Here is a 26,262-nt window from a genome sequence, read left to right on the forward strand (position 1 = left end):
CGGATAATTTCTACCCGTGCAGAATTACGGAGGGAGGAAATCTTGGGGAGAAATAAAATCGTGAAAACTCGAGGTGGCTCGCTCGAGCGCGCCCGTCGGAACGGCCGCCATCTTGCTCACCGCGCGACCAATTAGAAGCACGCGCGCTGCCAGCTGTCATCCGATCTGACGATAAGCTAATTAATATCTTTCGTGAAAACGTTTCTTTTCTACCGACCCGACAGATGCTCGAGGAGCGATAATCCAATATAGGCGTACCAGCACCAGTTTATTGCCGTCGCCGACCTCGGCAAGGAGTTTTTAGTTTCCAGCCAGAAAGTGGGAGAAAGTGGAAGATTTTTCATCGGTAAGGAGATACTCTAGAGAGGAGGCTCGTTTCTTCTCAAGGCCCCCTGAAATCGGGGCCTCAGGCCGCAGACTAAACAAGGTACGGCCCGTTTTCCAAATAACGAGCGGAAGGGAAGCGGCATGGCGGCAGCGGGCACTCGAATTTGTTTGACGGCCCGATGACACCGAACATTCGCCCCAAGAAGATGGAATTATAACCAAACATGGCGTCCCCGGTGCCGGAAGGGAAAACGAGCCCCGAGGAAGCTGCAGTGCGGCTCCATGCAAATGCCGATGCATATGGAAGAGGGCGTTCGAAAAGATGCGACTCTCGCGGGAATAATGAAAACTTCGGACCCCTCGTCGACGCCTGGCCATTTAAATGCATTTAAATGTCACCGGGTAACAGCGTATCATTACACTTAGAAGGAGCAGGGAGATCTTTAAGCGGGTGTTAGGACCGACGTCCGGTTTCCGAAAAGTCCATGCCGCATGCGGACGAAATTCGTCTAGTCCGTGGCCGCAGCTGTCGGGCGCTCCGTGCCCGGAATACGGCCGAGGGACGCGTGACAAGAAAAAAAAAGAGAAAAAGAAAAAGAGGAGGGAAAACCAAAAATCCTCGATATCCGGCGAGGAGGCCGCTGCCATTTTTTGGATCGTCGAATGGAATCCCACGTCAGAGAAATAAAAAGTTCCCCCCGTCCCTTCCGTTCCGTCGAGCCTGCCCGTGAAATGTCTCGGGATAAATTCGTCGCGTCAATCACGGGATTTTCGTTGCGCCTTCCCCATGCACGTTTCTCTTCCCCTCGCTTCTCTTCGCTGAACAAATGCGCCGAAATTACACGGGGGAAAGGGGTTCTACGAGTGAGAAAAAAAAATAAATAAATGCAACCGAGAAATCGACGGAGCTTAGCGCCAAATACACGTTACCGTCGCCATTTTATTCATTCCACCATGCGTATTCGACTCGATGGATTTTCCTTCTTGGTGTGGTGCAATTGTGCAACAAATGCGCCGCAATTACACGGGGGAAAGGGGTTCTACGAGTGAGAAAAAAAAATAAATAAATGCAACCGAGAAATCGACGGAGCTTAGCGCCGAGTACACGTCACCGTCGCCATTTTGCCGATTCCACACCGTGCGTATTCGCCTCGATGGATTTTCCTTCTTGGTGTGGTGCATCGCCGATAAATTGAAGGTGCCGTGCACAAAGTGCGGCCAGTCTCGACCGACTTAAGCTTCCGACAATCCATTTCGACTGCGGCAGATGGCCGGCGGCCGAAAGAGCCGTTGCTCCCATTTCGACATCGGCGGTTTAACAACTCGAGATCGGCGATACTCGTCGCCGGTAATCGTCGAGACGAATTTTTGCCCTTCATTTCCCAAAACCACGGCAAACTCGCGAATCGCGACGAATTGGGCCCGTTCTTTTCCCCTTTGCCTCTCTCCTTCTCCTCCCTCTCTCTCTTTCTCTCTCTCTCTCTCTCGCTCGCTCGCAACGCTTCGGGAGGAAAGAATAATCATTTCGAATTATCCCCGCATCGCCGGGCGGAATTGATGACTCCGTCGATTCGACACACGCTCCTATGCGAATGCGCCCGAAAGCGTTTCGGGTCACGCTTCGCTCACGCGTGCACAGACTCGGGCGCGTATCGCACCGCACGCGCAAATTCTCGGCGATGCGTGCGAAATCATTCATATTTACCGAATACGGTATATATATGCATATACACAACATACCACTCGAGAATAAGTTAAGCAATAAATTTAAGAAGACGCGCGTGAATACGATAATCCATTCGACTTGAAAAACAAAAAAAAAAAGGAAAATTCATCGGGGGAGGAAATTCCGAAAGTACCGAGCGCGCATGTGCGTGCGGGCGAAATCATTTATATTATACCACTCGTGAATAATTCATGCAATAAATTTAAGAAGACCCGCGTCGGTGCGATAATTCCTTCAACTTTGAAAAAGTATACCCAGGGGCCAAATTCGCAAAGTGGCGAGCGTGTGTGGGAAATCATTTATATATCCCGAGTACGACTCGCGAATAAGTTAAGCAAAAAATGTAGGAAGACGCGCGGGAGTGCGATAATCCCCATTGGACTGGAAAAAAAAAAAAAAATTCATCTAGGGAGTAAATTCCCAAAGTAGGGAGCATGCGTGCGAAATCGCACGCCAAGTCGGGAAGGCGATACCCCCGTCGGGGTTCGAGGCGAGTTCGATTGGAAATTCGATCCGGCCTATCCGGGCCGAGTTTCGCCGTATCGGTCGCCTTCTCTTCCAATTAATCCAGTTATTCCTCCACGCGTCGGGTTCCCGATCGAGACATTCGGAAGTGGCGAAATCGAGGGTTCGGCCCGCGATCGGCCGATAGTCGGGCCTGCTCGGTCTCCTCCACCTTTGTTCGCAAAACTCGGCGCGGCCGTAACGACCGCTAACGGCTTTAATAATTATTTTTACAGCGTTTCCGAGTACTTGGTCCTCGCCAGTCGCGCTCGGGCGCCTCGCAGCTGGCACCGCGTTAACCCCGTACCATAAGGGCGTCCCTCCGACCTCTCCGCCCGAACTTACGCCCCTCTAAAACGCAGGATGCACGCTTTTTTCCCGTCAAGCTGGCACGAGGTGCGCGCCGCCTCGAATCCCTCGGTCGGAACCGACATCGGCTCGGCCGGTGCGCAGAAGGTGCACCAAAATGGCGGCCGACCTCGAGGAAATCGGTAGAATCGTCGACGGCCCTTGGACCGGCACCTCGACCGACGCCGCAAACCCCCCGTAAGACGGAAACCGCTTAGGATAAATCGGAAGACTCCTCTCGCCCACGTAAGCCGGTGGACCCGAGGGGTGAAGGTTTATTCTCGTACCAAAACAACCCCCACGTTCGCGCGGATGTCGACCCAGCAACCCCCTGCGGACTCTCCTGCCTTCCGCGTTTCTCCGCCCGAAAATAGCCCGTCCGGCCTGCCCGATTTATTCCTCGGAGCGAGGGCTAAGATATCGGGAGGCGTATTTCTGGAAAGTGGGTGAGGGATCCGCACCTATCCAGGGCACCTGGTACCCTTGAAACCGAGGTGGAGGCTGCAGGACTTGTTGAATCGCCGGACCGAGTATAATATCCGAAGGGAGACATCGAGGAAAGGGAATGACGTTTCCGAGGTGTCGCCGGGTCCACGTGGACGCGTCGGTGGGTCCGGAGGGGGAGGGCGGGAGCTCGCGAGGGAAATGGAAGAAAAAGAAGAGGAAATCCGGTATCCCCGGCCGGGGTCCAGGTGGGAGGAGAATGCCGCGAGGTGGGGGAGAAGTAGGTGCAAGGTAGGTGGACCCGAGGTGGGAGCAACCGGTGTCCGCGAGCGACGATAGGAGGTCCCTGCCCGCGGAACACGTGGATTGACCACGTGGACGTGTTATTGTTTTGGAGTGCAAGGGTGTTCCCTCCCGGGCAGAAAGGGGGAGGTCGCAGGGTGCGGAAGGTCGGACACCCCGGGCTCGACCCTCCGCGTCGGGAGGGATTTCATTCATGACACCCACCCCCGACCTGAACCCACCCCGAGCTCGGCTGCGCCAAAGGCCGGCGATACGTTACCCCCGGAACTGCCCGGCAAAGGGTGGCCTCTCGATGCACCCCTTTTACCTAGAACACCCAAAACGAGCCGCTCGCCACACTCCTCTGGCCCTCCACCGCGTCCCCGACGCGAAATGAAAATCCAATTAGTGGCCCATTTGCGCATTAATTGTACGACGTACCCCAATTTTACGTAACGCAATCGGAGGGACATTCACTGGAAATAACTTAAAGGAAACGCTATACCCCCGGAGCCATAAATGGGCAATGGCTTCGACTGCTTAGGGATCGACGGATTTGCCCGCTTGATATCTTAATACAACCGACGGGGGTGAGAAAGACGCCTTTCCGTGGTAACGAGAGTAGGTCAGCACCCCGATGCCCCCGCCCTGCTTACGATTCCACCCTCTCGGCAATTATGCCGAACTTGAAAACCACGCAAAAGCATTCAGGAGTCCCGTAGGAGAGGAGCGATCAGCCCTCGAACGCGACAAAAAAGAACTCCAGAGTCCAGGCCGACAGGTGCGCCGAGCGAGGGCCCCTGCGAGGGTGTGACACGCTTCCAGATAATTAAGCAGGGGCCCCCTTCCTCGGGGAGCCTCTCGAAGAGGAGAACCCCTCCTGTGGGACTCCCCCACGAGGGGTCCCAAAATCACGGCACGAGCCACCGAGAGTCCCGTTGCTTCCCCGAACTCCTTCCGGATATCCATTCCGAGGCCTTCCAAAGAACACCGTCGTTCCCCCCCGCCCTAGAATCGCCTCCCCCTTTGAACAAGGGTCAGGGCCTGACCACGTGGCCGACTCGGTCTAGATTCGGCTACCGATCAGCCGGGATCCGGTTTCGTTCCCGAGCGATCGAGTCCCGAATTAATTCGGGCCCTCAGGACTCCTTCGCCCGAAAGTCGGACCATGTACGAGGACGCAGAAAATCCTTCAGAGCACGGAAGGCACCCTGACCCACCCCAAGACGACTCTGACCTCGACCCCGCCAACGGCCGTAATACCACCCTTGCATCACCTCCGCGCGCATTTCTCTCCGCGGAGGGTCTCGACACCGAGGGTCGTCGGTCTCGCCCTCCAGGTCTGGTTTACATTTTATCGCACCCCCGCACCGGTCCGAAGGGATGTGCCCCGCGACGTGCGAGACTCGAGGGCGCCGAAAGCCGCTGGGAGGGTTGCAGGGTCGAGGACCCGCCGCCCTGTATCGCCGTTAATTGGCCCGTAATGGCGAGGAGAAGAGGGCTGGGTCCCGACCCCGGATCTCCTCGGGAGTCTCTTCGAGGGTGTCGCCGACTCGATCTTGGGGTGGCACCCGACGATTTTGGGCGGACCTCCTAAAAGCGTCGCCGCTACGGAGCCGCTGGTCACCCCAAGGGGGGAGCATCCCCCAACGAATTTGATATAACCCCTATTGCGGGGGAGGTTCGGTAGGGTTAAGGTGATCTCGGGGGTTATCTCGGTGATTTTCGAAGTAGTTGCACGAGAAGATGCCCCCGTGACCCCGGGCGAGCAAGAGTGTCGACGAAAACTCGAAGAGACCCAGATGCCCTCAGGGTGGAGGGTAAATTAGAGTAGAGATAGGGATGGGGGAGGAAAGTGCTCCGAAAGCTTCCGACCAGCAGCATCCGGTGTTGCTCGTAAATTAGAGCCGCTCTTGCACTTCGCCGGCCCTCTTCTGGCACCTTTCTAGGATAAAGAGCCAAATCTAAAACACCCAGCCCGACAGATGTTCGAACTTCCTCGCGCCGGAGAACCCTCCAAGGGCGTTCCGGGCCGAGGTGACCGGGGAGGCTGACGCCCCCGCTTAATAAATCGAACGGATCGACCCGGTCTCGAGTTCTGGGACCGTCCGGCCTCAGGGGCTCCCGAGGGAGCGGCGAACCCAAACAAACCTTTCGCACCCCAGGGTCAAGGTTCCATCCCTGTAGGAGAAGCGCCACCTCATCCTCCCACCCCGAGAGGTCACGAGGCTCCGACGAAGGTCCGATTCGCGGACGATGACCACGGTCAACCCCGAGACCAAGCCACCCCCCGACCTTTCCCAACCTTCGATCCACGCCTTGTCGTACCCAACCTGCCGACAAAGGAAATCGACCAAGGAACCGGCCACCTCGGCATCGATTTCCTCCTCTTCTAAATGAATCTATCCTTCCTGGTGTTTTCAATTCCTCGTTATACCAAAGGAAACTAACCAAGGAACCGTTCACCCTTCGCTACCCTTCGATAAATCGGTCCTTCCTCCCGTTTGAGCCTCGTTACCCGCGACCTCCACCCCTCTTCCAGTGAGGCCTTTCGACACCTAGACGACACCTAGACGATCCCCTAGCTGACACCTAGCTGGACCCGTCCATCCCGTCCATCATCGACGATCTCCCGCTCCGAAGCACTCGGCGCGTCCACCGATACTCCCTCTCTCGCTCGCTCCCGATACGACCGCTAACTGTCCACTTCCTAACTTAATCCGTAACTTCCGACGCCGCGGCAATCTGACATCCTTTTTATTTTCATTGGCTCGGCCCGGACCTCTTGTCGGGGTCTCGTTCCCAGGATTTTTCTATCCGCGATGCGAGCGAGCGAGCGAGCGACCGGCCGAGCGACCGAGCGAGCGACCCAACTAATCAATTTATGTCGTTGGCCCGTTATATGCGACAAGCCGAGCTCGGAGAGAGCGAGGAAGACGCGGACAGCGAGAGGCGAGAGAGAGAGGGAGAGAGATACGGAGGAGAGACAAATTGGCCGGACCGACAGAACGACAGACCATGTCGCTTGAGTGCGGCTTCCGTCGTCCACGTTACAGGTTCATAAAACCTGTTAGTCGCTGATTACAAGGGGTGTTCACGGGATCCCATCTTGTGCCGCGGGGAAATCGGAGATCTCGAGGGGGGTGGGGCCCTCGCCCCCCGGGGGGAGTGGTGGAGCGATCGAAAAACCACGGCGAAACTTCGGACGCGTCTAAATCCACCCTGGGCCGAAAATTACGCATTACGGGGATTCTTCGAGTCTCCTCGCAGGATGCACCGCGGCTCGGGGGCGGACATTTGCATCGGCTTATGAAGAAATTCCCCAGGGCACCCGAGCCTCGGGGAATCCTCGGGATTTTAATTAAATCCCACCTTCCCCTAGCCCCTACCTCGATTTTGCGAAATCTCCTCGCGGACGGTCAACCCTCCCAGGCGAAATGAGATTTTCCCGGATAGACAGCTGTGGCGAAATATTGCCCGAAGATCATTGCTGGTGACAATTTTCAACGGTCCTCGAGCTCGAGCCGTAAATACCACCCAGGAGCGAATCCAAGGGATTATATTGATCTCTCCGTTCGGTAGCAAGAGACATCTTATTTTTCTACCGGGAATTATTGACCTCCACGTTTGGTAGTAGAGGGAGAAGTCTTGCTTTTCTACCAGCATGAGGGCGCGACGAAGTAGAAGCGAGAGAGAATCACGGAAAGGGCTTCTCACGGCCATGAAATCGCCCGCATAGAAATCCTGGATTCGCCCGTATAAAGGGCCGATTAAAATTCTCCTTTTTAAAAGTCACCCTCCCGAGCCGGCTGATCGTCGCCGGGGAATCGAATTCTAATTTCGCGATCCGCGGGAGGAAGTCATCGAGACCGACCACCGAGGGATCGGATCGATGTATCCGATCCCCCTATCGGTTCCGTTTTTTCCCCGCTCGGCGTTTACGCACTTCTACAGTCGTGCACTTTCGTCCCGTCGCACGATCCACCGCGAGGCGGGCCGGTTGTCACCTCGCGACGCCTTCGAATGACTCCCTCCCTCTCTCTCCCTCCCACTCAGCGCCCATCTCCGTGTCTCCGTCTGGCAGCTCGCGTGCACTTGATCTCACCTGCGATTACGAGAAGCGGATAGCGAAAAGGGAAGAGTGCGAAATAAAAGTTGCCCCGAGGTCGCCGGGTACGGGATTAGCGTGTCTCGCCATAAGGCGTGGCCCCGATTATCGAGCCACGCGATTACACGTGCAATTACGCGCGTCGCAGGTGTAAGTGCGCGTAAGTGCGGACGAAATGAAAAATAAAAAAGAGAGATACGACGCCGGATGAGAGGCCGAATAAGGGCGTCGCGTCGACGCGGCAAAGGGCAGACCGGAGAGACCGCCGCGTCCATTACGCGCCTTGACCGCTCGTGCATAGAGACGCGCAATGTATGTCTGTAGGTTAATGCAATTCGCTCGGATCTCATTGGGCGAATTGCGCGGCGGTGAATTGATTGATTGGCTCCTTTCGTTTCAGCGCGACCGGTATCGCGTTGCGCGTCGACGTTTTCACGTAGCGTCGAGGACGCCGCGACGCGGGAATTTAATCCACGAGTACCACAAAAATCGACACGGCTGATCGACCCATCGAATCGTTTACCCTGTCCTTTTTTTTCCCCCCAGAAAAAAAATCCAAATAATTCCCCAAAAAACGTGGAAAATATTTATAAATATTCCTACTCCTTCGAGGAGTCGCGATAACGCTAGACCGAGGTAGAGCGGAGTCCGATCGCGTTCTTTCACACGCGTGCACGCGGTGCGTGCACGCACACGAGGGCAGACGAGCGGCAGATGTTCAAACGCGAGTGGAAAACCGGTCGTGTTGATGTAGCTGCCGTCGCGAATCGTTATAAAAATATCCGCCATTGTGCGCGCCGCTTAATGCCTTCAACCGTCCGAGATCGGGTTTTCGGGGCGCATTGTTATTAACAATGATTTATTTTTTTAATCCCGCGAGTCCCTCTCCTCTCGACTGTCCCCAATGACGAGGATGCGCCGTCCGATTGTCCAGAAGATCCTTCCCGTGCTCTCGGACCTCGTTCTTGGTTTAGGGTTAAGAAACGAGAACGTGGAGCCGTTTCGCCGGGAGATCCTCGAGACCGAGGAAGAGAGGCGGAGGATAATTTTCCGGGGCCTTGAAAGTCGGGGAAGAATTCCGACGGACTGGCCCTGAATTTTCCACGTCGCCAAGCCCGGGGAGAGAGAAAGAGAGAGCTCCTTTCCAACGTGACGCAAGTAACAGGATGCGTTAATGCGCTTAACATGACAAAGGAGCGATACGCGTCATCAATTCCCCGGGCAAAAATGGCGGTCGTGGCGAGACCGACAAAAAGTCCCCAGGTATGCCCTTATATACCTAGGGAGGCCGTTATGGCCAGGTCAGAAATGATCATGTGCCAGCTGCCTGCCGCTGCACCGCTGCACCGATGCACCGCGCTGCACTGATCCCTGGACTCTCCTCCTTCAAACGAGTCGTCCGAAAATCCTGCCTAAATCCTGGGACCCGATTCTGGAGTTCATATGATCAACTTTCGCAAGCGAAACTGACAGTTTCGTATATTACTTTCAAACATTCACCGATTACGCGACTTCACGACAATGGGGATGTTTTCATGGGGATCTATTCCTATGCGAAGAAGATTCATATGAACTCGAGAAATGGATCCCTGGATTTTTTTTTCCCACTCGACCTCTCCTTGCTTCCGATAGTTGCGCTTGAAAGGAACCTCAAGCCGTATGGTGAAATGCAGGAGGAGCGGTAAGTTTCCTTAATTGGTTCCTTCAAAATCGGGAGGGAACCGAGAGGCTCGACCGAAGAGTCGCAGCAGCTGGGATCCGCTCTCGGGGTTTCCGCCATTCTGGGCCGGGCTGTAAAAGGAAATGGATTTCCTCCACACGTGGTCCTCGTTTGAGTCTCGCCCAGCAGTCGAGGAACATCTGCCCGTGGCGACGTAAGTAAGGTCAGGGCACGGAACAGGCTGGACCAGTTTGGGACCGGCTCGCCGAAAATTCCCAAAGATCATCTCCGCGTTCGATTCCGGTCCTACTTGGTATTTCCAGGAGGGCGTCTACATTCGATCAACTCGACCCCCGAAGATCCCTTTCCTAAACGTCTGCGACCATTTTCGGAAATTATGATCGATTGACGCTCCGATCGATGCCGAGCGTCGAACGCGATCAGCGCGAATCGGTCGCGTTCCCTCCAAATCGCGTAAAAAAAATCGATTGCTCTCCTAATCGATAAATGCGAAGGATAGACTCTTTCGACTCGAATCTCGAACCTCTTCCGAATTGTTTGCGACAATTTACGGAATTTACGATCGATTACCTCATCGGGAATTGGGTGCTCCGATCGTGGCCGAGCGTCGAACGCGATCAGCGCGAATCAGTCGCGTTCCCTCCAAACCGCGTGAAAAAATTCGATTGCTCTCCTAATCGATATATGCAAAGGATAGACTATCAGATCTCGAACGTCTGCGACGGATGTCGAAATTCACGATCGATTAGCTCATCGGAGATTGGGAGCTCCGATCGTGGCCGAGCGTCAAACGCGATCAGCGCGAATCGGTCGCGTCCCGTCCTAACCGCGCGCAGAAACTTAATCCGATTAATTGCGCCGAGTACGGCGTCATCTGGCGACAAGCCCCGAAGTGGGACGAAATCCTGGAGGAGGCCGAATGGGCTCCATGGGGCCGGGGGGCAATAAATTTCGGAAATCGAAAATCCATGGAGAATCGTTCCGCGCGGTTCGCGGGCACAATGGCGCGCATTAGCCACGGGGGACCCCATAGCGATTCCACGGGGGAAACGCACGCGTTGGAGACGAACATATATACCCACATATGTGTACCCGGGACCATCCTACGTCCTGACAGAAAGGATCTCTCCCGCGGTAGCCGTGGTAACTCTGCAAACAAGATGGCCGCCAGCTTCCGGTTTCGGACCCGACAGCTGCGCGGATCTAGTTTCTCTGCTCTAATGCTGCAAGAAGGAATCCCCGATATCCCATCAGGGACCGCTAGGCAAAGCATTTTCCACGGATTTGCGAGGTCCTCCAGAAAAATTCCAGACTCCCCGCGAAGGGAACAAAGCCAAGAGAAGAGACATCGACGAGAAGCAGAAAGAGGGTCGCGATCGATCGCACCCTTATTATACTTTTACGCTCCACCTTTGAGTGCCGGCTTTGATTGCCGTCTTCGACAGCCATCTTTGACTCTCGGTCCGATGCGTAACACGCGTAGTTTCCCATAAACTTTCCCTGGCGACGATTCGCGCCGCGACGCTCAGCGTCCCTCTTTTACGACATCCCGTGGCTTTATCGCGGACCTCCTTCGACCTCTCCGGAATTTCGCAAGGTGAAACCCCATGCCCCGTATCCCGGGTCCCATAGCTTTTCACGACCTCTGTACGAAAATGCCAAACCCATTAAATTCTATAAACGATGGCGTTCCTGATCGAACTCCAGGTCTTGCTCTTAAGGCGGACACGTCGAGGACGCACTCGGAGGCGCAATCGTAACGAGAGGCAGGGGCGACTCGGCGGAGTTTAATTGGAGCCGGCTTGATCTATCCCCGTGCAAACGAGCGTAATTAGAGTGCATCATAAATCAAGGTGTAACAGCAGCGGCGATCGATTAAGTCCCCCGGATGAAAAGCCCCCGAGTTTCCTCCCTTATGTCGACCAGAAGGGACCAGGGCCACGGCCGGTGCTTTTCCTGCCCCCCGAAATAAAACTAATGGCCATTCATAATTGGGATCGGCACGGCCGCAGGGGTGGACCCGTCCATTACGATCGGGATCCAGATTTGCGCCCCGCATCTGCGATTCCACGCCGATTTGCCGATTATACCGCGGCAAAGCCCGATCGCGCCATCTGCAATTTTTCCCCGCTCCGATTCCGCGTCAGGGGCGTCGCGCCCCCCGCCACCTTATCACTCCACCGGCATTTTTATTCAGATCGACACTATCAGAAACTATCATATAGGTGGCAAAAGCGCTCCCAAAGTGCCAGGGATAAATTCCGCGACATTTTGAATTAACCTACCCCGCGGAGGTAAGATGGAAAATAAAAGGGAGCTCCGATTTTCCGCCAAGCGCGGTTGCTTGCGGAAAAAACGGAGAGAGACGAACTCGGAGAAAAGGGCGAATTTATACGGGGGGGGATAAAGCGAAGAAAGGAGGGCGAAAATGGTGGAAAATTGCGCAAAGGCCTCGGCCAGGCAGGGGGCGAAAAACCGGCGGCATGAAAGGAGCGAAGGAGAGGGACGTCTCCTCCTCTCCGTTCCAATTAGACGAGGTCCGCTCCTAATTGGGTCAATTAATAGCGAGCGGCGATTCGAAGGCCCTTTCAATTTCGCCCGGGCGAAAATTCGGCGTCCCCGCCAGGTGGCCATTTTCCATGGGGACGGTTTTCCGACCAGGGTGACGGGTGGACGATTCCTAGATAATGGACTCGCTCGACTAGTTTGAAACGAGGAACCGACCGTCAGAGAAACTCCCTCCACTCCTCCCCCCCCCCCCAAAAAAAAATGAAATCAATTGCCCCCCTCGATCGGATGCACTCAGTTCGCAAAAAAGTTTCATGATTGAGCTTTCGGATGCCACTTTCGCATCCCCTTACGAGAGAAAAAGGAGCCGTCGGGACACGCCGTCCTTTTGAAACGGGCTGTATACGCCACCGGCGATTATCCTTTATCGTCAAGCGGTAGGTACATACCGCGCCAACTAGATTCGCTTTTATGACGTCATAATGAACCGGCAATCAGCAGCATTGTCGACATAATTCCCGTAGCCGCTGTCTCACTCGCGATCCGAGCCGCTCCATTGTCCGCCGGATCCGCCAAAGCCGGCGGCCGATTGGCGGAAGGAAACCACCGTCATCGAGGAATCTAACCAATCCGCCCCCAAAATCGCAGAATTAAGTTTTCCAGTTTTCCCACAATACCCGAAAGGAACATCGAAGGATTGCAGTAACGACCACTGGGGACGATAAATCATCGTCATCCCCTTTCAGAGGCCTCCCTGGGCATAACCAATGACAAAAGAGACAATACGCGGATCGGCAGCAGCCCCTCTCCGTCCCTCCTTATCGCTCCCGTGCACGCGCTATCGCTCCGTCGCAGTCGGATGCGTTTCGAAAATCATCCTTACATCCCTATCCCGTGGCCGGGTGCGTCCAATTACGTCGGGGAATAAAAAGGACGTCGAGGTGCCACTCGAGTCTTCACGGCCGACCGATCGCATTGGCGATTCCGCGCGGCGAAACCGGTCCGCGCGGAAATCAGCCCTAACCATATTTTCCGGGTGGAAAATAATTAAGGAAAAAAATAAATGAAAAACAAGGACAAACGACGTCGCGCGGAAACCGCAAGAGCGGCCGCCTCGCGGGAATCGGCCCTTAATCGCGAGAACCGTAAGACGCGGTTCCGCGCGGAGAGGGATGAAACGGCCGGGCCGCTAATTCCGTTATAGCCGACGCCGGGTCCCCCCCTCCCCTCCCGGCCGCCCCTATCCCCTCCCTACCTGCCCAACCCCGTCCCACCCTCCCCTCCCAACCCTCGCGGCCGGGCGGCGCGCGGCTTGCGCGCGCACGCGAGGACCGGTGCACGTGCGCCGGCCCGACCGGCAGAAATGCACTTCTCCTCGCGCGGTCTCGCCGAGCGGCCGGCTCATCGCGTATGTATGTAGGACAGAGGGTGCAGCTGGCTGACAGCTGTAAGGCCCTTTTTACCTGCTACTCCGGCCGCGAGCGCGCGTTTACGCGCCGACCGGGCGGGTGCATCGCCCGGCCACTGGAGGCCCGGGAAACGCACCTTCGGACCCGGGGCTTGATTAATGATTTATTTTTTAAATTTAATTTTAATTTTATCGGGGGAAGAGAGAGAGAAGATGGACCCCCTAGAAAGATAACCCCGTTTTTGTGATATAGCGGCCGCAGAGGTAACCACACCGGACCGGAGGACGGTGTAAGGAAAAAGGAGGAGAAAAAGCGAGTAATGCCCAAGTTTGTCCGGAGGGAGCGGTCAAGCCGGTTTGTCGTCCCCTTCCTTTTTCGCCGTCTCGTGTAGCGCGAGGATCGCGCCTCGACAGCACGTGCTGCTAAAAAGGGGCCTTTTTGTCCCTCCCCGTCACCTTTCAGCGATGCACTCGCGTCGCGCGCCCTATCGATACCGCGCGCAACGTCCTATCGGCTACTTAATCGCCGGCCGATCCTCCCCTGGCGCCTTTATTACGATCGTCATTAAAATGCAGTCATTCCGCGATAATCGCCCGGCAAATCGGCGACGGTTATCCCCGCCGTGAGGAGGCTCGAATGCGAAATTAGTCCCCGTTGAACGCCGACCGAAAGGATCGGCGAACCGGATCCGAACCGCGGAACTCGACTCGTCCGATGGAGACCCTATTAGCCCGGACCTCGATTATCTTATCGGGAGGAGGGAACGATGACCGCGAGCAATTATCACAATTTGACGACCCTATGCGAGAGCTCGGTGCACCTGTCATTTTCTCTCTCGAGAGAGAGAGATCGCGTTTCCCCTCAAGGTCGCTCCCAGGTGTGCCTTCCGTTTATGCCCGCCCCTCTCCTTATCTCCGGAGAAGGAGACGCGCGTCAAACCCAGGGGCAGATCTTATAATCCCTTGTGCCAGCAATTATAAAGGTAATCTAACGCAGGATCTAAAGAAAATGAAAATTAATGTATCCCATATATTGGCCTTGCATCGCTCCATGCCATAAATGCGCACACTCCAGCGGCGTCGATTTCATCGTGGCCATTATCATTTTCATTCCAACTTTTGATACCGTCCTTAGTGAGTGATATTAAGAAATTATATAGAGAGAATACTTTATTGGTATGTCTGTCTGCGATAACGGAAGTGTCAAAAAGATCTCCACGGGCATCGCTTCCGCGAGGGCGCGCACCTGTTCGCCCGTCTCTATCAAGGTCGCGTTATCATTCAAGGTCAGCCCCGGCCCACCCTACCGGGCGGGGTTTGACGGTCTCTCCCACCCCTTTTATCGATTCGCGGCTTTGCCCACTACCGCGTGGCGCCGTGCACGCGACGCTGTACCAGGAACTCGGGGATGAATTCCGCCTTAAAAAGGGAGGGAAGAAAAAAAAAAGCGAGGGCGGGGACGAGGATAAAAGGAGGCAAGCAAGGAGAAGGAGTATATCGACCGGAGAAAACGACGTAAGGTCGTCTCGCACGTGTTCAACGGACTCGGGGAAAAGAAATAATTCATCCCCGCTTTGCATTTAGCGGAACTACAGGGCGCCGCTAAATTCCAGGAGTCCGTCAAAGCCTATTCTCTGAAATCCACCCCCCTGGACCATCCCCAAAAAAATGCAATTCTTGTGGTACCCTAATTCATCTTGACTATTTCCGTGCGAAAGCGTCGATTTTTAAGGCTCAATTTGGCTTCTAATTTTCTTGGAGATGTTTAAAACTCGCTGCAATAAAATCCACGCCGCTTTTAGAAGGGAGCGTGACCTCATTTCCCGGGGAAAGTGTGAAAAACCGGCGAAGAAATTAATATTAATATTAATATTTCTTTTATCACCGGGGGAAATCCGGGGATTTTGCGCCACCCCGTAGACAAACGAGGCTCCCCGTTAAACGATCCGCGGCACCGCCGATGAGTCAACCCCGTGCTCGTCGGCGATATATCTGAAAAGGAGCGCTCGCGCCTCCACCCCGCGCGGGGGTCACGCACGTGTGTGCGCGCACGCACGGCCGCACGCGCGCCGCTGCAGCGGCTCAAAATCGATAGGGCTAATCTAGCCGGATTAATCTTACGGGGCTTCCCGCGATGCTCGTAATCTCGGGGTAAACCGCAGCCGCAGTTTAGTCCTCGCGATGCTCGCCGTTCCCGGGATCTCGAATTACGCGCCGATTGAGTCGGATAAGGGCTCGATCGAGAGCTCCGAAAAGGCGCGGCGTCGCGTCGCGCCGGGCATCAAGGGAGAGGGAGGGAGAAAAAGGGAGAAAAAAATCCCCCGGAGAGGAAATAGAAGAAAAAATAGGAAGGAGCCGCGTAAACGGAGCCGTGGGTAAAAAGAAACGCAAATTGAAAATGCAACCGCACGCCGTCGCCCCGGTGCAGGCGGCTCGGTGCATTTTGCATGTTCCACCGGTAATTGCACGGTTGCCGCGAGTTGCCTCCAACCTTGTCATTACGCGCACGTGAACCCGCGCACGTGCCCGCCAGTCACGGGCTTGCTCCGAGTCGCGACAAACTTTTCGGTATAAACACGGCCAAACGGCCACGTACGATCCGTCAAGGGAAAATCTAGATTTCAAAAAATCATGGTCCTCTCATTAACACGTGACAGGCCGAGATAATCAAGACTCGCGACATCTGTCGCCTCCCGTCCCCCGAATGCGTCGAAAGCAACGGCGCGACCCTTGGCATTGAAAAATAAAAAATAAAAAATATATGAAGCGCTCCAATGCGCCATCTAGACCACGTACTTCGGCAAACCACAAAAAACTGTCCGATAAACACCTCTAAACGATCTCACGAGACGAACCGACGTCAAATCCAGATTTGGAAAAATCGCGCCCCCTCGTCGACCCCCGTCAACGGCGAATTTTCCAACCTCCCCACATCCCCGAATGCTCGAAAAGTAGCGGCGCGACGCTGGGCTCTGAAAGAAAAAAAAAAAATCCCCCCCCAAAAAAGAAGAAGAAGCGCCCCAATAATTAATGCGCCGTCCACACCGCGGACTTCGGCCGAGCCGCGCAAGAGGCAGCGGAGGAGCCGCCGCCTCAAAGGGTCCGGCTGAATAATGTAAAACCGGCTTTACAATTTCGTCCTGCGCCTCGACAAATAGACCGTACCTGCGGGCGGGGGAGGAGAGGCGGCCGGGGGCGGAAGCAGTCGAAAGAGGGGCAGGGGGGGGAGCCACCCACACACGCAGCGCCACGTGGACGGGTCGATGGGGTGCGTGCGCGCGCGCGTGCACGCGCATCGCTACGTGCGTGCAGCGGAGCGCGGGGAGGCTGTGACTCATCCTGCGGGAGGGAGAGAAAGAGAGAGAGAGAGACCGAGGGGGAGGGAGAGGGAGAGACAGAGAGAGAGTCCTGTTCCCGCGGCAGGAAGCAGCCAGTGGGGGCGGGGATCGATATATCGACTCGAGAAACGCTTCTGCCACTGGCAGAAACTGCGTACCGCACTCTGCTTCTCCGCGCAGTTTTCTCGCTCGGCCCTCTTTCCGTCTCTCTCTCCCGCCCCTCTCTCACTTTAACCCCCCCCGCTGGAAAACCGCCGCGACTGCCCCCCTCCCGTCCACCCCTCGGCGCCGCAACCGACGACGACTGCCAACTCCCGGGAAACGATTTCCACTTCGACGTCTCATCGCGAACAGGACGGTTTATTGAACGCTCTTATCCTTATCACTAGGCGCGAAAGGTGGAGGGGATTTCTCGCGGCCAAATAATCCACGGCGAGGTCGTCGCTCGGTGACGCGTCATAAATATTTACCACCTTGCGAGAGCGAGAGAATTCGCCCGGCGGTCCTATCAATGAATGGGCTTACTATCGCCTCGTTACGCACGCCACGATATATCAATGGCCGCGCTGATAGTAACCGACCCGGCTGTGTTTGGAGGCTGCCGTCGTTCCGTCTTTGTCATCGCTTTCGCGGGTCGGGTTTCCGCTCCGCCGGTTGGCCGAGATCGGTGGCCAGCCGTTTCTTCTCGACCGTCGCTTAAGGACCGACGTGGAATTAATTCGGGACCGAGTCGAAATCGCGGGTCCCCCCCCCCCCCCCCCCCCCCCCCCCCCNCCCCCCTCTGCCCCAACCCCTGGAAACGTGAGAACGATCCCGGGAAAATCGACTCCCGGAGTCGAGTTTCGCGGCCGAATGGACCCGGCGAATGAAACGCGATTCCGAAAATTCGTTGCGGAGGGATCGGTGCCCCGTCGATTGTCCATATGGTGCCGAGCGATCCGCAACAATGGGACCGCGTGTCCGGGGACCGGGGTATTTCCGCCGAGGCCTCCCTCCCGGATTAAAGGTCCGCAAACCGAAGGGCCTCGAAGGGGTTCGAAAATTAATCCCGAAGTATATCTCGGAGCCACGCTCGATTTACCCCGATCTCGGCGTCGCGGAGGGTGCACTCGGGTCAACCTCCAACGGTTAAACATCCTGGGGACGCGACCGGGAAATCCCTGATTTTTCTCCCGCGATCGATCGCGAATTCGGGCCTCCGGGGTGAGAATCTCCGGGGGAGGGTCATCGGTTCGGGGGCAATTTTTCGATCGCGTCGGCCGTCCCTCCTACCCCCGCCCAATATGCCGACCATTTTCCGGCTTAACGAGGCCGCAAGCGGATTTCACCCCCGGTCGAAAAGCTCCGGGGCTTTCTCGCGCGCGCGAATCGCCGCCGAGCCCCGATTATTTCCCGAGCAATTTCGCACTTTCCCTTTCCCGGCGCCCTCCCCTCGCATCGAATTTTCCACTTTCCCCGGGGGGGGGGGGGAGACACTTTCGGCGGTCGTGGGGGTCGCAGAATCCCGGGTCTCAAGTGACGGAAGCGACTCGCGCGCCCGACACCGGAAGCCGAGGCAAATCGCTCGACTTCCGGCGACGCGGATCGAAATTCACCCCTTCCCCTCCCCCCCGCCGACCTAGCTCGATTAATCAGGAGACTCGAAAGTCAAATCAGTGACCGAAATACCGCCGCGATTGTTCCATCGACCGTGGACCTGGAGAAATTCGAGTCTCAAGGAACTATAGCAATTCCCCAAACTATTCGTTCCAACTACACCGGAAGTCTTCGTGTGATCGCCCGACTTCCGGCACCGCGGATCGAAATCCACCCCCCGCGACCTCGCCCGATTAGTGGCGGGACCCGGAAGTCGAATCGATACCCGAAATGCGTCGCGATTCGCATCCGACCAGCTCCGGGACGGGTTCGCGTACCTCTTGGTAGATTTGCCCTCCAATATTCCATATTTCCCCCTTATCGACGCGTGCCCGTCGTTCGACGACGTCGGGCGTCCTCCGCGTTAAGATACACGGGGTCCGCCTATCGCGTTCTCGGAGAGAAAAGCAGTCCCCGCAAGGTTATACACCCTCTATCGTTATCCGGTCGCACAAAGAAGTCGCTCTGAAAGAGAAAAAAAAGCTCTCTCTACGTCGATAGAATATGCATTCGGTAAGGCGGGGATTTCAATTCGAGGCGATACTCCCGAGTGGGAGAGCCGTGGCATTGACTGCACATTTTTCGCGAAAAGAAACTCAGGCGCCTCCGCGTCGGTCGGGAATCCAGAAGAGAGAGAAAGAGACCGACGCGCGGCGTCGACGCAGCAATTGGCGCGGCGAACCAGAGGGATGCTCGGATCGTGAGAAAGCCCTCGAAAGAAAGAAACGCTTTTCTTAAATCGATGGAAAGAAAAGATTCCCGAGAGACCGGCTAGGGGGGGGGGGGGGAGGAGGAGGGAAGACGTAATCCTTTCCTCCTCCGACGAGACTAGGGGGGCGAGGGGCGGCGAGACGGTTTCCCTAAGCTCGTTTGCGAATTAACGTATCGCGTTCTCCGTCGTTCGGTTTCGGTTTCGGTTTCCTCGATAAATCGAAAGTAAGAAGCCACGAAACGCCGGTCGGAGGCGAAAGGAGATACAGCCGGAGAGACGGAGAGGAAGACGATCCGTCAAGAGAGAAAGTCGCGTGTTCGATTACCGCCCGTAATGTCGGGGACGCGTTCGGGGGTGTCTCACTGCGGGGCTTGGACGCCGGTTACTGCCGATAAAGCCTCGATAAACATTCGTAACGCCGGCCTTCAGGGTTATCTCGCGACAGGCCAACCAACTCTCTCTCTCTCTTTCTCTCCCTCTCTCCCTCTGGTGCCCGGCCACGGTGCAACGAGAAATAATAGACGTGAACCCGAGGGCCGTGACTCCGCGAGAGTGCGTCGACCACTAGCGATTCCTCGCCGGTCTTCGATTCGGTATATCCAGGGGGAGGGAGAGTTCGTTTTAGCGGAAGAAGAGGAAAGAAAAATGCCGGCCCCTAACCTACCGGAGGTCCTGGAATAGACATCCACGACCTGGATCCGCGGATTCTGGGGAACGACGAGAATCTCTCGCCAGGGCGGAGAACGCGGGGCGTCGTTTTCGCGCCTATCTGGCTCCCCCAGTGCCCGGACACCCCGAAAATTATTCGGCGAGCCGGCAATTGGGAAATTCCGTGAAATTGGGGTGAAAATTACCGTGCGGCGCTTTAAATTTCCCTCCCCCTCCCGGGACGGTCGTCTCCTTTCCCCACGTGTCCGCCCGGGCGGCCTCGGGATCTCGGGCGGGAGGTCCCGGGGGGGGTGGGCGAGGGGCAGGGTCACGAACCGACCCTGCGGAGGACCCCGGAGGGTCGATTCGCGGAGCGAAGGTCGAAGGGTTGCGGAAACTCGTCGGAGGGGTGTAGGGGGATGTTTCCCCGGGGGGGAGTGAGCGCGATTTTGGGCACTGGGTCGCCCCGCTCGAGCTTCATCCCCTTGATTTTCGTCATTTGGGAGGAAGTCGCCGAGATAAGAGGAGCACGACCATTCGGGGTGGGTCCACCCCTTCGTGCCAGGAAAATCAACCGAGACGCGTGATCGCAGATGTCCCTCGTCATCCTGGGCGGATCCAGAGTATCGTCCTTCCACGGGATGCAAAGAACAGACGTACGCGGGGGTGGTTCAACCCCCCGCCTCGGGTCACGTGGTTCTAGCGCAGTGGGTCGCGGCCCCCCCAAATCGGGTGAGCAAGTCGCGGATAAAAAAAACAGCCCCGCCTACGGGGGGTGATCCGAGGGTGAGGGTCGCCCGGCAGGTGAGCCGGCCGCGAGAGGGTGCCATCTCCGGACGGAGGGGGGGGCAAGGGGGTCCGATGGGGCGCCTCCCCCCGGGATAAAGAGGGCGACGGGTCGGGGGTGGGTTGTTGTGACGGCGAACCTATATACTCGGGGGTCTTCGACTCGCGTCCATTTATTATCCCCGTCTACTCCGTATCCTGCCATTCGTTGCACCCCGAACATCCCCCGCGACCGAGGATGCCCCGCCCCCGCACCTCCACCCCACCCCTCCGGGAAACTCGCGTCGAGTATCGATTCGACTTAAGTGCCGACTGCAGACTTTTCGAATATTCGAGGCTCCGCCGAAGAATATCGTCCCTTTATCGAGCATTCCCCCGCACGACGGACTCGACATATTCCGCCCGAAATTCGGACGCTTTTCCCGCAAGTGCGTCCTCCCAAACTGCGAGAAGTTCCCCGCAATTGCGTTTGCCGAATTCAATTTTCCGCCCCGCGGACGGAACCCCCGAAAAAGGCGACCTCTCCTACGCAAAAGTTGGCACGCGCATCGGCCCGCGTAACTTCCGTACGAATCGCGTCCTTCCTTAGACCCCCCACCTCCCTGGCTAGGATCCCGGAGTATCGATCCGCCGTGACTTCGGACCCGGAGCCTTCTGACGGTTTCCGCGCCGGATTCCCCGGGAAATTCGGAAAACGCTAAGGAAACGCGCACCTTGGCCGACCGATTCGGCACACCCGGTAGCTTTCCCTCTTGTTCGGCAACTGCCACTGTGCTATTGATTATTGGCAATACGAGATGACGTCTCTCCTCTCTCTTTCTCTCTCGGTGCCGGCCCGCCGGCCCGCTCGCTCCGTCGCTTTAACGGCCGGACCCTCCCCGACCTCGAAAACGCACGGGGGCAAAATTTCGGCAGGTCCGCCGACCCCCGGGGAAGATCCCCCCGCCGAACTCGACGTGTCGGTCGGTGGACTTATATGCCTTGGGATAAATTTAACCGGAGATGAATCAACCGGCCCCATGTCGGACAAAGACGTGATGTTCTCCGCGCCGACGCGGCGTCCCCGGCCGCGCGTTTTATCGCGGCCGCGAGAATTTCAACATTTGGATTCCGATAAACCCCCGTTATTATTAGGCCGCGGCCAGATAGGTTAGAAAAGTGATCCCCGAGAGAGTCTGGAGGTCCCTTCCCTCGGGACTGAGTTCCCAGGGCCGAAATGGAGGTTAGGTCGGAAGCCACCCGGCGGAAACGCGTCGCCTCCGAAACGGTCGATCCTATTTACGGTATCAAATTCTTCGTCTCAATGAAACCTTAAACTCCACTTCGTTGGCTGAAATACCAGGTTAATCGTTTCGACCTCGGTGGAGTGGCGGCGGCACTCCAGATCGGAAGCGACCAATCGCGTACCCGGGCTACGCGGCCAACATGGCGGAAGAGGCCGCCACGCGCGGCGGCGACGATTCCGCGAGACCGTTTCTTTTTCCGTCGCTCCTTTCCTCTTTTTATACGGCGACGCCGACGGCGGCGCTCGCTCGGCCGGGAGGACCGGGCGACCGCCTCGCGTCCCGGGAGTTCACAGGCCGGCGCGCGATTCGCGAGCGCTAAAGTCACGCCGGCCGCCGGTGAGTCACGCCGGTTCAGCGCGGCAGAGCGTAACGTCGCCCGGCGTAATTGATTTGTTTGCGTCCGGCGGAAAAAAAAAAAGAAAATTTATACGCGCGTCCTCCGGGCTCGAGGGGGACCCCGACCGATCGCGAATCGATTTCCGAAATCGATCGACCCCCATCGCGACGGCTTCACCTTCTCTTTCCCCTTCTCGGGCGAACCATCGAGATCACGCGACATCGGCATTATCGCAACCGAAGAAGGTTATCCGACAGACTAGAAGCTTCTGACGACCGAGTGCACAGTGATAAGAGCGGGGTAATTAATTCCATCGTAATCGCTCGATGAAATTAGAAATTGACTTGTCCGATTTACGGGGAATCGAATCGGGCTTTATCGAATGGCGAAGGAGGTGGGCGTGCTTTGTATTGGCAAACAACACGTTTGTTTCCGAGCGAGGCGACGCTCGATAGCCGATTATTATGACCCGAAGCGAGCCTTGAACTTGTCCTACGATAACGCCGGGTACTCGGTGCGGAATTATCCGCGGAATTTCCGCGCCTCGGGGCGCGATCATTCAGGGAGGTATTCGTTAAAGTATCCTCTTTCGAGGTGGCGCCAAATCCAGTCGGTCTACGATAAGTCTCTGGGGTAAAGTCAGTACACTTCCGTGAATATCTATGTACCGGAGGAACAAGGACCGCGAACGGTGCTCCATGATCGTTACGTTGGAAATAAACGCGGAGGTCCCGAGAAACGAAACTAACCCTAGGCGTGCTCCCCGGATAGGGTGCCTCGAGATTCCCACGTGAGCACGTGGGAAGGGAAGCGTACGTACAGGACGTACCGGGCACCCGATAAGCGTCGACAGAGGGTCACTTGTTCGCACGTCCCGCGCTCGAGTCCATCGCTAGCCGCGGAACCGGCAGCCCACCAACCCCCTATTCAATGTCACTGCAATAACAAACCACCTCGGTTATCCGTATTTCTGCATTTCCCTCCGGGATTCTCGGCGCGAACCAGGCATCGGGGCCAAGTTCAGGCTATCTATATACCCGTACACCGGCGGCAGTCCTCCTCCTCCCTCCCCCGCGGGCTCGCTCGCTCGCGCTCTCTCCCGCCACCCTCCGGGCTCGGACGCACGCGCCGGCTGCACGTGGAGTCGGACCGAGTCCAGCGACCCACCTGCGTGCTCCCTGAGGTTCCGTCGGGACCAAGATAAGAGTGGAGACTTACTTTTTTCTCGGTGAGCTTCTCGCAGCGGCGCATCTTGCAGATCTGGTGGCTCTTGTCGTTGCGGCAGGGCGCGCAGTCGCCGCAGTTGTCCTTCCGCTGGCACCCGATGCACTCGCCGCACCTCTTGCGCTTCTTCTTGGCGGGCTTGTCGCCGAGGCCGCCCTCGCCGTCGACGTCGCCGACGTTGGCGAGGTGGTGGGGGCCGCGGTTGGCGGTCGAGGACACGGCGGCGACCTGGCCGGAGCTCTCGACGTTGGCGCCGTCCTCGGACTCCATGGAGCCGGCGCGTATTTTTCTGCGCTCCTTCTTGCGCCCGTCCACGCCGACCACCCTGGAGGTCGGCGAGTCGAGGACCGTGGACATCGGGTTCTGGAAGTTGGCGTGGTGGAGCTGCGGGTACTCGGGCTTAACGACGGCGAGCACCGCGTGGTGCGGGTGGCCGGGCGGGGGCGGCGGGAACGCCTGGACGGGGCTGGAGCCGAGCAGCTGGATGTGCCGCTCGTCGAGGAGCTGCTGCTGCAGGGCGGGCACCTCGCGCGCCTGGACGGGCGCCGGGACCAGAGGGTAGCCGACCGGGCCCCGGTGGGGGTGGGGCGCCGGCAGCGGCGTGCCCAGCGTGTGGAAACTGGGCAGGCCCACCGAGGTGACCGGCGGCGAGTGCGACACCGAGGCCGGCGAGAGCGGCGTCAGCGCCGTCAGCTGGGGCTCGGCTTCGCTCGGCGCGGTGAACTGGCTGGCGAAGCTGGGCAGTCCCTCGGCGGCGGCGGCGGCGGCGGCGGCAGCGGCGGCGGCGACGCCGGCGGGCCCGCCCGCCCCGGCCCCGCCGGCCGCGGCCGCGGCCGCGGCGTGCTTCGACTCCCAGGGCCGGTACTGCGACGCGAGGACGACCTCGCCGCGCGAGTCGATCAGCCGGCCCGTCAGGCCCTCGTAGTAGTCCCAGGAGGAGGGGGCCAGGCCCAGGCCCGGGTCCTGGCCGTGCAGGCCGAGACCGCCCGCGCCCTCCATCGGGCCCCCCTCCGCGAAGCTGCTGAACGGCGGCAGGTGGCGCGCCGCGTCGCCGGCGGCCCCCCCGCTCGTCGGCGAGCCGGCCACCCCGCCCGGGGGGCTCACCCGCTCGGGGGCTACCTCCTTGCCCACCTCCGCGCTCATCTCGGTCGGCGCATCCCCCCCGACCGCCCCCTCTCCTCCGCGCTTTGTACTACTCAGGCTTCTTAGGCTACGAGCCCGAGCGGACCGCCGACTCCGGAGTGGGCCCGACCCCCACTCCTTCCCTCCGCATATCTCGCGCCCGGGGACTCTCGCCGCCTCCCGGGGGAATGGTTGCTCTTTGGTTCCGCTTTGGTCGCGCTCTCCCTCGAGGCGCCTCCTCCTCCGGTTTGGCACTGGCGGACTCTTAAGTCGAGGGAGTCTCCTCCTCGAGATATACTTTGTACCCTAGATATAGATGCTATAGCTCTTGAAATCCCTTTGTCTTCTCTCCGGACCTAAGCTCTTGGGAATATTACGACGTATAAACACACTAATTACTTCTTTCGCGCTTCGTAAGAAAATATAAATCACTTGAGGTTAACGTGGCTTGTTAGAAGGCGGTTGATTTGTACGATCTGAAACAGAAAGAACGTCGGGTGGGGTTAATCCAAGTATCCGGGGGAGGGCGACGCTAAGATTAATCCCGCCACCCTTTCGGTCCCCTTCCGCCCCTCTCGGTGTACCTCGAATCTCGAGAGGCGCCCGGAGAGCCCGAGGAAGGTATCATAGGTCTTGGCCGATGGCCATCGTCAAGGCTACTATTACGTTTCTCGGCCGCACACCTACGCGTCCCGCTTTGATATCCGCAAATGCTGCCTCGTATATAGGTGCTTCATTCACGTGTGCCGCATAGTAGCGAGGGGTACGACCCAGGTACCCGACTCTCGAATTCGTCCGACCAACGTTCGCGGCCAAAAATTCACGTCTTTCATACATTACTTTCAAATGTTAACCAATAACTCGACCTCGCAACGAGGCGAAAATTATTCCACGTGGTCCGTGCGAAAGAAATCCACGATGAACTCGAGAATCGGGTCCCTGGATCGAGCGGCTCGAAAATTGGGCCCGATCGAGGAAACCCTCGATATCTCGAACCAACGATTCGTCTCAATATCGATTCCGCACATCGGGCCTCCTTGTTCGGGTTCGCGCGCGGCGCGGAGCCGTCGCCGGAAATTAGCGACGCCCGGTCGCGGTGAAATATCGACCGGTGTTTAGTGCTTTCTCTCTCCCTCTGCCCTTTCCTTCCCCGCCCTCTCTCTCCCTTTCCTTCCTCACAGACGCCGCACACCAGGACGCCGTGCATCCGCGAGTCCGTGTCCGCTAGTTCCGTGAATACTCGATCTCTGACAGCCGCGAGCTCACACGGACGCTGGGGCCTCGGGGGCTGCGAGATCAGCAGGGGCGAAAGCCCCAGGGCGAGGAGAACCCCCGAGACACCCGTTACACGTGGGATGCAGCCGGAGAGCTTTCCGAAGAGCTCCTACTCTCTCTTTCTACCGGCGTATAATGGCCTTAGAGTCGCGGAGGTTTCAGCTTTCGCTATCGCCGGAGAACCTATACCTCCCTTGCCATTTTTAGACGCCATAGCTACATTCCCGGCCCCTGGCATTCGGTACTCCCCGGATAAAGAATCCACATGCAACCTATTCGCCAATGAAACCATAACACCTCGGGGTCATCGGTCGAAATTTCGCTAGTAATTTTCCTTCTTTCTCTCCACATCTCAGAAAAGATTTGCGGAGCCGAAGAAGCATTCTGTCAATTACGCGTCTCAAATAAGCTCAAGTAGTCGCAATTCCGATGGAGCGATCCATTCAATTTATTCCAGACCGAGTCAAGTTCTTTTAACCAACGAGATATTTCTTTGGTTCGATGAAATTTCCTATTTTTTTTTTTTCCTTATTTTTTCAAGGTACAAGAATCGAATCTTCGTC

At 57.2% G+C, this 26,262-nt stretch overlaps 1 protein-coding gene across 2 annotated transcripts in view; it reads right to left on the reverse strand.

Annotated features, from left to right (window-relative positions):
- LOC105695736 (DNA N6-methyl adenine demethylase) overlaps positions 1 to 24,445 on the reverse strand; it is a 57,099-nt gene extending 32,654 nt beyond the window's left edge. For both annotated transcript variants that reach the window (XM_012417599.1, XM_012417598.1), the window contains exon 1: positions 23,297 to 24,445. In XM_012417599.1, coding sequence (XP_012273022.1) covers positions 23,297 to 24,445 — 1,149 coding nt within the window. The remainder of the gene's footprint in view (positions 1 to 23,296) is intronic.
- Positions 24,446 to 26,262: the final 1,817 nt, after the last annotated feature.

Source organism: Orussus abietinus, unplaced genomic scaffold (genome assembly GCF_000612105.2).
Source record: "Orussus abietinus isolate OABI.00-Male unplaced genomic scaffold, Oabi_2.0 scaffold4, whole genome shotgun sequence".
NCBI classification, from domain to species: Eukaryota; Metazoa; Arthropoda; class Insecta; order Hymenoptera; family Orussidae; genus Orussus; species Orussus abietinus.